Here is a 13,851-nt window from a genome sequence, read left to right as displayed (position 1 = left end):
AATATCCTGCAGAGGCTGCCAATACTACTATCCCACAGATAGTTTGCTTAAACATCTTGTCTATTCAGGATTTTGAATACAGTCTTCTCAGGGTGCCAAATTATAATATGTGAATATTTAATTGAGAATTAGTAATTGCTAATCTCCTTCCTTCCTCCTTCCTCTCCTCTCTTCCTCCCCTCTTTTCCTCCCTTTACCCTCCCTTCCTTCCTGCCCTTCCAGTGATTCTTCTGTTGGTCTCTCTAAATCAACTCAGAGTGAGTATTATGGTGTGTCAAATAAATCACTTCTTTCTCTTCTCTAAGATTAAGTAAGGGGTTTATTGGGAGAAAGGAAAGATAAGAAAATGGAGGGAAAGAGAGTTTCGGGTTTCCCTAACACTAGAATAATTCCTAGGTTGAAGGATGGTGGAATATAGTTCATATTGGGAAAATGGGTAAACAGGTCTGGAAGTTCAGTCACTAGAGCACAGCAGAGAAAATCATAGAGAGAGCTGGACTTTGTCCTTCTTTCTTTCTGTCCCCAAGCCAAAAGACTCCTTCTTCCTTTCTGTCTCCAAAGCTAAAAGACCCTTCTTTCCATCTCCAAAGGCAGAGAGACCCAAGACTTCAGTTGGTCAGATCCTTTTTCCAATAGTCTTTCCTGGTCACATTCCAATTAGAATATTTTCCTTTGAGTGACAGCTCAGCCATCCCGTTACTCCAGCTCCATTGCAAACTTTTTCCATGTTCTCATTTCCATATCAGAACCTTTTCTCTTTTGTTTGAGACCTTGCTTTGACTCTTTGACTTGTCCCTCTTCTTAGCCCCTCTGGCCATACCTAAATAGCTATCTAGTCCTGTCAATTCTTCTTTTGTTATTACCCTCAAATCCATCCCTCACTGTCTTTGTTTCAATAATCTATAGTCCACCAGGATTATTGCCATAGTTTTCTGTTTCCTCTTTTTTTTTTCCTATGGCCCTCTAGTCCTGCCAATCTGTGGTGGTGCCAAGTCAAAATCTTGCTTATGTACATTATTTTGCTTAAAGTCTTTGCTGGTTCATTTTTGTCTCTCAGAAAAATCTCAAACCACTTAACATGACATTCAAGGACCTTTACAACCTGATACCATTCATCTTACCTTTCCAGTCTTATTGTATATTAATCTCCATTTGCTTGTTACTCTAGTCAAACCAGATAAGTCTGGTACTAACTAGCTCCTTGCTTTTGTCAGTGCTGTTCCTATTTCTAAATATCTTAGATCCACAAGAACCACCAGCTAACTCCCTACCCCTCCTCTACCAACCTGCCATCTTACCCCATTGAAGCACTTACCATCTTTTAAAGACCAATTCAAATATTGTCTTCTCCATGAAGTCCCCTCAATATCCCTACTCAGTAAAGATTCTTCCCCAACCTGAACCTGGCAAAGTACGTAGGTCATATTCCAAATATATTTCTCAGGCAACTTTTTGTACCACATATGTACATATCCTACATCTTTTTGTAAATACCGTTTGTATCATATATGTATATTCTAGAATACAGGTAAAAATAAAAGAGAATAATCACACATGTATTATTAGGTACATCTCAACTGGTATGTGAGCTCCATGAAGACAGGGAATGTGCCAATTTTCAATCTTCATATTGGCCACAACATATAATACAGTGTTGTATAGTTGTAACTTAATGCACATTTGTTGCAGTTCATTTTTTAAACCCTAAGGTGCTGAAGTGTTCATCACCCTGCCTGACATGTAGTAGGTGCTTAATAAATACATACTGACAAACCACATAAATATAAGCTATTTTCAATCACTATCAGTGTCTGCTTTCTGAAAGGGGAAATTGTGATTGATCTTAAACATGTCTGGGGCAAGCTTGTTCAATCACACGCACACGCACACGCACACACACACATACACACACGACCGATGTAATTCAATTCAAATACGCTTTAAGTTACACCATTAGAAGTCTTCTTTGGGAGGACAATTAGGAAAAAGTGTGATGATTATATTTTCCTCTGTGCCTTCTTTTCTTTTACCAGGCAGGATATTCAAGAAACCCAAACTTGTCTATTAGGGTTAAGGAAGCGCATAATACCTCCATATTTCCAGTCTGAATTTGGCAAGCTATTTTTGGAGCAGGTAATTAACTTCAGTCTGATACAATCATGCAAGAGTTTCTATTTGGAAGTAAGGTTTTTCAAGAGCCAACTTTTCTGGACATGTGCTAAAGCAGGCTCTGCACCAGCCACCTCAACCAGCTATGATTCCCCAAATTAGTCTTCTTTCTAGACTCTGGCAAGCCAATAGAGGACAAGACAAATTTTGATTATGGGATAATAATTTAGTACTGGAAGGGACCTTAAAATTCAAATAATCTAACCATCATTTTACCGAGGAGGACACTGAGGAGCAGAGACAAAATGATTTCCCCAAGGGAATATATTAGGAATTGAAATAATATCTTCTGGCTACAAATCCATTAAACTCTACTGCTTTGTTCATGTCTTATCCCCCCAAATCTATATATGGAAGTCTATTGGGAGAATATTCTAGACCTCTATCTTCTTCCTATCACTATACCCTATGTAAACACCTCTACCAAATGAGTATTCTCCCTTATTGTAACATAGTGGAAATATGCCTAGCCTAGGAATCAGACGATACTTAGTAATGATTCTGCCACTAACTTTAGGGTTTTAAAAAAATTTTAATTATTTATTTTAAAGTATTTTTCCATAGTTATTAGATTTATGTTCTTTCTTCCCCTTTTCCCTCCTAGAGCCAACAAGCAATTCCACTGGGTTATACATGTATTATTACCCAATCTCTTTTTTCATTTTTGTAATTTTTATCATTCATTTTTGTAACAGAGTAATCTTTTAAAAACCCAAACCCCAAATAACATACCCATATAAACCAGTAATAAATCATGTTTTCTTTCTGCATTCCTACTCCCGCAGTTCTTTCTCTTGATATGGATAACGTACTTTCTTGTCCCTCAGGATTGTCCTGGATCATTGTGTTGCTATTAGTAGCAAAATAGATTACATATGATTGTTCCACAATGTTTCAGTTTCTGTGTACAATGTTCCCTTGGTTCTGCTCATTTCACTCCACATTACTTTGTGGAGGCCTTTCCAGCTCGTATGTAAATCAAGTAGTTTATCATTCCTTATAGCACAATAATATTCCATCACTATCAGATACTACAATTTATTCAGCCATTCCCCAATCAAGGGACACCCGGTCATTTTCCAATTTTTTGCCACCACAAAAAGCACAGCTATAAATATTTTTGAACATACATTTTTCTTTATCTTTTTGGGGTACAAACCTAGTAGCCTACCACTAACTTTGTGAGATAATATGGGTTAAATAAATAGCTTTCTGGGCCTGAGCTTCTTCATCTATAAAATAAATTGAAACAAAATGCCTTCTAGGTCTAAAAAAGTCAAGTCACTGACTAAGATCTTCCCTAGCTGCCACCACCACCAGATGAAAGCTAAAAATGATATATGATAAAAATGATAAATGATATATCATTTTGTCTTTGAAAGTATAGTAAGCATCAATCTCTGGAAAACTCTGTCGATCTTATCTTTGATAAATTTGCATGTCTTCTTTGGGTTTTCTTGAATGTAGGATGAAAACTACCAGAAACAATTTTCACCAATTATTTTGCTCCTCATATTGCTTTCAATCTTCCTTCTTATGGGCCTTGTATGTAAATGTAAGCTATATCTTTGTTTAATGTCACTTTCATTTTATTTTACTTTTTTTCAATTAATAAGCATTTTTCTTTCCTTCCCTTACCACTTAACTGAAAAAGAAAGAAAAGTAAAGTAAAATCCTAGAAGCAAGTGTAAATAGTAAATCAACTCAATTTAAATCAAATCACTGATGACCTCCAAGATTATATATTTTATACAGCTTCTTGAGTCCATTGCCTCCCTAGCAGGAGGTAGATAGTGTGGTTCAGTCCTCTGGAATCATAGCTGGTTGTTGCTCTGATCAGAATTGGAACATTGTTGTTAGTGTCATAGAAATTGCCTTCCTGGGTTCTTCTCACTTCAGCTAAACTCCATCTTTTTGTTTTTCTTTTAAGTTTCAAAATCTGGAAGCGATTTCTAAAAAACTTCCACCCATTCAAAAGGCAGGGGAAGATCTAAGCAGAAACTCTTCTCAAAACACATCTGACATTGATCCAGGTGATATTTCAGTGTTCTTTTTCTATTAAGTTACTTAACCTAAATAATATCCCCCTATACATCATATGGTATTATTCCTCCTATGAACAGAACCAGCTCCATAGAAAGCATGCAGGTGGCCCAGTGGATAGAGATGAGATCTGGAGTGAGACCCAATTTCAAATCTGGCATTAAACACAACTATCTGTGTTACCCTTGGAAAGTCACTTAAACTCTACCTTCATTTCCTCATTTAGGGATAGCAATATTGCCTATCTCCCAGGGCTATTGTGAGGATCAAATAAGAATATTTGTAGAGCACTTTGCAAAGCTTAAAAAATATTATATAAGTGATAGCCATAACTATTGTATATTATTTCATTGTTTTTTTCTATCAGATCTGGCTTTTAGTGACCTCAATTGAGGTTTTATTGGAAAAAATACTGGAGTAGTTTTCCATCTCCTTCTCCAGATCATTTTTTAGAGATGAGGAAATGAGATAAACAGGGTGAAGTGATTTACCCAGGGTCACACAGCTAATAAGTTTCTGAGGTCAGATTTGAACTCAGAAAAATGAATCTTCCAGATTCCAAGCCCAGCACTTGCTGTCATATAAGTAGCCTAAATAGGAAGACCCTTAGCTGATGTGATTTAGAGGCTATAGGAAGACTTTTACTGTTACATTCCCAAAACTCCTTTCTCATCACTAAAATCAAAAAGTAACTATTTTAGATTAGTCTATTTGGCTGATAGTCTTATCCCTTGTGAAAGTGCAAATATCCCCTAAAGAAGTAATACATTGGGTCTTCTAAGTCATTTATACCTTATTGTGACTGATTTTTCTGTCCTTTTCTGAGAGTATATTTCAGAAGATAGGATGGAAGAGGAAAAATGAGAGAATTGGGTTCTGGGGGGAATCTGAAAAACACAACCAAGAGAAAGTCTGGGAGAGAAGGGAAAATATGAAAAAGAATAAAATCTAAAAAAAAACCCTTCTATTTTATAATGTTGTCTAAAACCATCTTTTCCTATGGGCAAATATTTGTGTAAGAAAATTTCACAAAGTTGATATATTAAAATTAGGCAAATTGTTATTATATATTTTATAATATTTATTTGTAGTCATATTTTAATGATCATTGTTTCCTAGAGAGTAGAGCATATAAAGATATAAACCAAGATGCTTCCGAATTGCTTAGTCTTTTGGTATCGGAGAGTTCAGTAGAAACAAAGGAATCCATCAGTCTACTCCACAGTGATTACCTTGCCAAGTCTGACATAGGTATGACAATAATTTGATTTAATTCATTGTTTCTCAAACTGAAAGTCACTATCTTCTGAAAGATTACAAGAGTTTCAGGCAGCTAGATGGCTCAGCAGATAAAGAGCCAGGTATGGAAATGGGAAGTCCTGGGTTCAAATCTGACTTTAGATGCTTCTGACCCTGGGCAAGTTACTTAACCACAATTGCCTAGACTTTACTGTTCTTCTGCCTTGGAACTGATATTTAGTATTAATTCTAAGACAGGAGATAAGGGTTTTTTAAAAAGACCATCATAGGAAGTCATTGAATGTGGAATAATAAAGCTGAGGAGGCTTTTAAGCCTGCCTGAGTGTCTCAGTTTCCTGACTGGGGAACAGATAAATCATTATTCGTGGGTTCTTGACCATTTCTAAAATGGGCAGAAACAAAAGAGAGAGAGAGGAGGTATTATCATATCTTTCTTTACATAATGAAGAATTACTTGTCCACTGATATATTTTTTTGGTGAGGGCTATTTTGAGAGACAATGGGGCCAAGGGAAGATAGCAGAGTACAAGTAAAAACTCGCTGAACTATTGCAAAATTCTGTTCCGAACAACTTTAAAATAATGCCTCAAAACAAATTCTGGAGAGTCAAGAAAATGTTGAAGTAAGGCATTTTTCATCCTAAAACAACTTAGGAAGGCAGCAGAAGAGATCTTTCATGGCATGTTAGAAGCAGTAAAAACTTAGAGACTTCCTAAACTAGATCTAAAAACAGCAGTACAAAAAAAAAAAAAAACCTGAACATGGGACATTGTTCCCTCCACTCTGGGAGCAGAACTCAATTTTAACATAAGTTAAGTCAAGAAATAGGTTGGTGTAAATGAGAAAACAACAAAAAAAAGAACCTGACCATAAAAATAGTGACAGAGAAGATCAAGATACAAATTCAGAAGAAGACATCAATGTGAAAACATGTACAAGCAAAGCCTCAAAAAAAAAAAAAAAAAGCAAATTGGACACAAGCCCAACAAGAAATCCTGGAAGACTTTAAAAAGAATTCTAAGAATTAAATAAGACGGTAGAGAAAAATTGGGGGTAGGGGGTGGGGTGAGAATAATGCATGAAAATTATGAAAAGAGAGTCAACAACTCAGTAAAAGAACAAAAAAAAAACTGAAATAAAATCTTAAAAATCAGAATTGTCCAATAGGTAAAAGAGGCACAAAAATTCTGAAGAGATAAACTTCCTAAAAAGTAAAATTGGCCAAATAGAAAAAGGTACAAATTCCAGTGTGGTATAATGGATAGAAAGCCAGACTTTAGTCAAGGAAGATCTAGAGTCAAATTCTACCATAGACACATACACTTGCAAGGTGATCATCAGGAATTCTCTTGAACTCTGTGCTAAGGTTCAGAGAAGATGCCAATTTGCATTGGTGAAGAAGTTTTATCCTCTTGAGAGGTCTCTGTTCCAATGATATTACAGTTTAGTCCCTATCCCCAACTTGTGTCATGGCCTTTCTTGGCAAATAAGGAAAATCATTTCCTGGGCCCTTGATCAACAAAAGAGATATAGCATGAAATAATGGAAAGAACTCTGAGTTTAGAAATAGAGAATCTGGGTTTGAATACTAACTTTGTTATTCCCTGAGTGATATGTAATGTCACTTTAAATCTTTGGGCCTCAATTTACTGATTTGCAAAATGTGGCATTTGGATTAATATTCTCTGAGATATGTGTGTATATACTGGAAAGACATAGCATGCAAATGGATGATTGTCCCAAAATTGGCCCCAGAATCAAAAGGAATAAATTACAAAGTTTTCCTGATGTCCTCCATCTTCCTCTTGAACAAATACCCTTCTTTATAATACCCATAATCTATTATAAAGCACAGAAGAGGCACAACATATGTCAGTATCACAACATATCACTGATTAATATTAAGCATTTTAGTGTTTTTCAGACCCTGAGTTATTTTCCCCACCCACTGTTGTCTAACTGTGTCCCCTATACTGGACTTCTTCAATTGAGGATTTTTTAATCAAATTCAGAGTTTCTCCATTTTTATCAGGTCAGTAAACAACCACCCAGAAAGCAGATGAATCAGAGTTCTACCAAATGGAGATGTGTAATATAATGTAGATATGCAATATATGTAATATATGTGTGAAATATGTAAGATATGTAATATAAATTGTCCACTGATGGAATGTTGATATATAGAGTATTTAAACCGAGTAGATGACATAGCTGCCATATCCTCCCCACTGACCTAAATGACTTGGGAGATGATAGTTCTGAGCACTATTCTAGTAACAGGAACATAAGGAAAGATCAAGATAGGGAGCTTTGACCCTTAGAAATTTAAAATCTGGTTGAGGATTTAAAAAACAGTACTCATAGGGAAAAAAGAGCTTAACTTTGTGTTGAAGTTTGTGTACAAAATGTGATAAGAATTCTTGGAGAGAAGAGATCAACATGGACTATAGCAACCTGAGGTGGATTTATGGAGGGGGTAAGACTGAAAGGACTTCATGGAATCTTTAGCTTACCTATCTAAAAACCTTCATTTTACTTGTAAGGAAGCCAACTTTCCAAGAAATTAGGTGACACAGTCATTGGCAGAGAAAAGATTCATTGCTAGAGATAGAAAGAAAATGAAAGAGTACTGCATGTTGGAGAAGCAGGAGAAGCAAATATATAGCAACTAGGAATGTTCAAAGCACTATAAAGAGACTAGTCTGCCTGAAATAAAGGGTTTCTGTTGGGGGAGAGTGAAAAAAAGGTTGAATAAATACAGTGGAACCAATTAATGAAGGACATTGAATGACACAGAGAGGAGCTAAAACTTAGTGGATAAGTAAGAGGGAAACATCATAGGTTTTATGAACATGACAAAGCAGTTTATTAGAAAGATTCATCTGATGGGGAATGCTATCCACCTCCACAGAAAGAACTGTTAGAGTCATCTTTCACATCATTGGATTTATGGTTTTATTTGGGGTTTTGGTTATGTATGAGTATGTTCTTACAACAATGACCAATATGGAAGTGTGTTTTGCATGTCAATATAAATAAAAATTTCAAAAGAAAAAGAAAAGAAAGATTCATCTGTTTGTGATAAATTAGAAGGAAGACTCTATGGTCAGAGGAAAGCTATTTTAATAATCCAGGCATGAATTAATGAAAACTTGGCTACTACAATATCCAAACATTAATAGCCAAAGCCTACATTAATGTAGTTATAGTCAGAGAAAGAGAGGGATGGATACAGGAGAAGTTGTAGTGAAAAAAATCAATAGGGCTTTGCAAAGAGCTGGGGGGGTAGGGAGGAGGGAAAGGGAAAAGTTGAATATGATATTGAAACTGAATCTTGTTCATTAGAAAGATGGTGATGTCTTCAGTAGAAACTGGGAAATTTGGAAGAGTGGATTTAGAAGAAAAGAACAAATTTGGTTTGGGATATGTTGAGTTATCCAGGGGACAACCAGATGGAATAGTCCACAGGCATTTGGTGATGTAGTCAAAATAGAATGATGAAATTAGCACTGGAAGACAACAAGGAAGGAGAAAATAGAGCTTTTATTCTATTCAATCCTCATCCAAATAGATGCAAACCACTTTGGAGTATTCTTGCCATCTTTTTCCTACTCATCACTTTCATCTTTCTTCCCATGTTTCTCTTTTTCTTCCTTTCCTCCTGTACTTCCTTTCCCCCTTTTCCCCCCTGTTCCATCCTGCTCCCAAAGACAGGAATTGAAATGAATTTGTTATGGTTACCAGAAACTAGATACAGTCATTGTTTGATCCTTCTCCCAGAGCTAGATGAGAAATAAGTGTGGTACCAACTAGTAGACCTGTCTTTCTTCTATTCTTTTTAAGTGGAGTAGGGCTTTCTTTTTATGTATAGGTTCTGAACCAAATCTTAAACTGTGGTTGGAGACCCTAAAACTTAGTCAGATGGAAAAAAGTAAGACATATAGATGGGACTTTTATGATAAAGCAATATTTCTCCGTTGTTACCAGGTCTTGATGAGAACTAGCCTCAGAGTATAAAGGACCTGAGTTCAGATCATTTGACCTCTTTGTGCTCTAGGACAGTGGTATTAAACTTGGCTGTAAGGTCCAAATGTCATGAGTCCCAAATCAGATTAAAATGTAATTGGGAAATGTTTAGCATAATAAATAAAAAACAATATAACATAGATATTGTTAATTTATGATTTTCTAAGTCAGCATATTACCCACAGGGATCTGTTTTGAGTTGGACACCATCACTCTAGGCAACCCTTTAAAAAAAAAATCTTTACCTTTCATCTTAGAATCAATACTGTGTATTTGTTCCAGGGCAAAAGGAAGAGTGGTTAGGGCCAGACAATGGAGATTAAATGATTTGCCCAGAGTCACCCAACTAGGAAGTGTTTGAGGCCAAATTCAAACCCAGGACCTTCCATCTCAAGCCAATGGCCTACTTTGCTACCCATCTAGACAACTCTTTAAGCTTGTACATTTTAGAGAACATGCTGACCCAAACTGGTAAAGCATTTCTTGATCTAGAAGTTCCATATATTAATGAAACCACAAGTTTTAGCATTTATCCCTTTCCCTGAGGCATCTCTACTTTGTCTTCAACAGCATGGGATGTATATTCTGGTTCTTGGTTTTACTTCACAAAAAATAAAGCTTCATTGATATATGCAAAAGCTCTCATTATAAGTGATTTTATGAAATTCCTAAATTTAGCCAATCTTGAATTCAGTCTTTTAATACTCTAAAAAAAATTATTGTATTTCTGATGATTTTCAATCGGGAAATATTCCTATATAGAGGACAGTGTTAGACACAAGCATGGCTCCCTGGAATTGTAACCTGAGTCTATGATTGTGTTCTGAAATATTTTCTTGACATCATAATTCCTTTGGAACCTTCCATTTTAGGCAGTAATTAATCAAAATTGTTTTTCATTTGTTTTCATTTGTGTCCAACTCTATGATCCCATTTGGGGTTTTCTTGGCAAAGATACTGGAATGGTTTGCCATTTCCTTCTCCAGCTCATTTTACACATGAGAAAACTATGATAAACAGGGATAAGTGACTTGCCCAGGGCAAATAGCTAATAACTGTCTGAGGCCAGATATAAAATCAAGATGAGTCTTCCTAACTCCATATCTGGCTCTCTATCCATTGTGCTACCTAGCTGCCCAGTCAAGATATACACATCATTCATAATAGGACAGTTGTAGGGGAAATTTTAGGGTTGTGACAATCTAAATTTAATTAGTCACCAGGGAAGGAATCCCAAATAAAATACCCACATCAGTTTGAAAATTTTATGGTGGTTTAATTAATATAGAGGGAAGAAATTAAGGAGAAGAGAGAGGGAAAGGGTATAGGATTTCTTCCGCCTGGCCTGTGCCAGGGGAGTTCAAAGACCTCTGCCACAAGGTCTTTTCAGAAGATTAGAGGCTTTCCTAAGAGGATAATGTTTTGGAAGGTAAAGGAGAAAAGAATCAGCCTAAACTCTAAGAGAGCTCAGAGAAGACGCCTCACCTGAACTAGATTACTAAGCTTCCCCAGTAGTGTATCAAGGACTCTCACCACCAAACCCAGACGATAGCTTCTGCCATGCCAAGATGCCAAGATGCTCAGCACACTGCCACCAGAACCACCTCTCTGCAAAAAGAGGCCGGAGAGAGGAAGTGACGCCAAATATATAGACCGTTTTTACATCACTTTCCTGCATCTCACATGTACCAATGGTAGCTTAAGCTTGACTTAGGACAGCCCAGGAGTCTCTCAGTTGTTTCTGATTTGTCATTTGCTAGCACATGTCTGTCATAGGTCATCCTTCTCAATACTTAATCCTTAAGTAGGGGTGTAGACATTCCTGTTTTTTTAGATGAAGCAGGGTGGAGTAAATCTAAAATTCACACAGTAATAGTGATAGAGATGATCATTAAGTTTAGATAGAAAGAATGACCTAATACTATAAAAGATAAGACTGTATTCATGAACCCACAAAACCATGTTGATATGTACCATTTGTTGATTTGTAGCAAATTAGAACTTCATGTTTAACTTCTTAAACTAACAGTATGCAATCATACTCTCTTTGACATAAATATCCTCACCTCTTAGAGTAAGACAAAATGTATACAATTGCATCCAACTGATTCAAGTCAAAAGACTGTTTTTACCCCATTACTTATGTGTTTGAAGGAAAAACATGTTTTGTTTGTATGAATTAGCAAACTGGTTATCTATTTTTTAATTTACTTTTTTGCCATTTTAAATTATCAGTTAGTGGTAGCTGGTCATTATATTTTTTTTAATATTTAAAATAATCTTGAAATATTACTTTCATCCCTTGATTAAACACATTACATGCAGAGAGAGAAAAGGTAGGATTTCCTCACTTAACATGGTTCTTTAAATGTGGAATCTTTTGAAACTAGATAAATAGTAAGTTCTCTTCCCTTGTTTTAATAAAAACTAGTAAAGGACAGAAACCCTTCTCTTCTGTAGCATCATATTTGCCAAGTCCTGTTAATTCTGCTGACAGAATTCACTACCTGGACCTCTTGAGGAAACAAATACAGGGAGATAAATATTGAGGGAAATTGTCTCCATATGCAATTTCAGTTCCTGTTGAGACTCCAACATAGGCTGAACCTCAGTATGAAGTTATAGGCACATGGGTCCAGTAGGCAAGTACACACAACCCAAGCTTAAATATACCTCTGTCTAAGGGACACCTGGGTCCCTCATCTACTCCCAGTCAGGAGGAACCATGGGAAACTAACCATGGGAAAATCAGTTCCAAGATATTTTTCCAGAGGAGTGATTTTAATTCCAAGGCTAACCCAAGAAAGTCTTCTGAGTCAGTCCGTGAACAGCTCTAGAACCAAATCAGGCTCTTGGATCTAACAGATAGGCTACATCCCAGAACCAGAACTGAATAAATGCCCAAGATCATTGTCGACTACAACTATACTATTGAAAGCTGAGTCACTGCCAAAGTGGGATAGAGTGGTTTAGATGACAGTCAGACCACAGGTTAAGCATAAAGTCACTTTATGAGAAGATCAAACTCTTAAAACTGCTTTTTAAGACCAACATGTTGTAGTACTTCAATGAGGGATGTTTATGAGTCTATGAGGGATTTTGGACTCAGAGTCAATTTTTTAAAGATGTATTTTCTATAAGAAAGAATACTATCCACATCCAGAGAAAGAACTGTGGGAGTAGAAATGCAGAAGAAAAACATATGGTTGATAACATGGATTGATGGGGATACGATTCGGGATGTTGACTTTAAATGATCATTCTATTGCAAATATTAATAATATGGAAATAGGTCAGGATCAAAGACATATATAAAACCCAGTAAAACCCAGTGGAATTGTTCATTGGCTGGGGGGGGGGGCAGAAAAAGAACATGAATCATGTAACCATGGAAGAATATTCTAAATTAATTAATTAAATAAAAATGTTCAAATAAAAATAAAAACATGTAATGAGAAAAAAAGAAAGATAATTTTGGGAAACTGTCTCAAATTATATAAGAAAAGGAAAGATAACCAAAGGCATGGAAATGGTAACAAAAAAAAATGTTAATAAAAACATAGTTACAAAGAGAGCATACCCATACACCTGCTTTCTTTTATTTATAAAAATATTCATGAAATAATATGCACATACATTTATGGTATTCTTGAAGACAGTGTTAGATGGGAAGAATGCTTTTTCAAGAGATACATACTCCATTTTGTATCCTTTCTTTTACTATGGTGCAATTGATTTAAAAAATGTAGAGAAATAAGCTATTGTTTTGTTGACATTTTTAAAGCAAAGCCCCAGTTAAAGGCTTTTTTACTATTTTCTATGCATTCATTTTTAGTTAGGGAATAATCTCTAGAAATTTATGACATTGGATTATTACTTCTAACTCTTGTTCTTGGTTTTGTAAATTGACTGGCAGTTACTAAATGGCTTACAATTTTTGTGCCTTCGGTATCTTGGTGTGGACATTGGAAGTGATGATAATGCCATCTGAGGTATTTGGAATAAAAGATATTAAACCAAAAATAAATAAATAAAGATGTGTTTTCATTGGTCAGGTTTTATGAGAAACTTTTTTACAGATGGGTCAGGTAAAATGTTTTATGAATTTGAAAGATAAATCTCGTGGTTTAATGCTTCTTTTAATCTGTAAGAATAACTAAATATGCTAAGAAAGGAAAATTAGCTAATTTTTAGCTATTTTAGATTATCTATTTTATTGTTATTATTATATATTATTTATTACATATATAATTTCATTCCTTGATTAAATAAATTATATTCAAAGAGAAAAGGGTAGGTGAAGAAAAATAATAATATATTGTTATATAGATGTTACATATCTTTATAACAGGT

The 13,851-nt window shown here is 35.5% G+C and overlaps 1 protein-coding gene across 2 annotated transcripts in view; it reads left to right on the top strand.

The window, feature by feature from the left end:
- SPAG17 (sperm associated antigen 17) overlaps nt 1-13,851 on the top strand; it is a 285,233-nt gene that overhangs the window by 246,975 nt on the left and 24,407 nt on the right. The window contains exons 41-43 of one of the 2 annotated variants that reach the window (XM_007485278.3): nt 2,034-2,133; nt 4,100-4,202; nt 5,332-5,463. In XM_007485278.3, coding sequence (XP_007485340.2) covers nt 2,034-2,133; nt 4,100-4,202; nt 5,332-5,463 — 335 coding nt within the window. The remainder of the gene's footprint in view (nt 1-2,033; nt 2,134-4,099; nt 4,203-5,331; nt 5,464-13,851) is intronic. The other variant, XM_056819265.1, reaches the window with a different exon arrangement.

Source organism: Monodelphis domestica, chromosome 2 (assembly GCF_027887165.1).
Source record: "Monodelphis domestica isolate mMonDom1 chromosome 2, mMonDom1.pri, whole genome shotgun sequence".
NCBI classification, from domain to species: domain Eukaryota; kingdom Metazoa; phylum Chordata; class Mammalia; order Didelphimorphia; family Didelphidae; genus Monodelphis; species Monodelphis domestica.
Note: the sequence above shows the minus strand (reverse complement) of the source record. Positions and strands in the feature narration are given on the sequence as shown.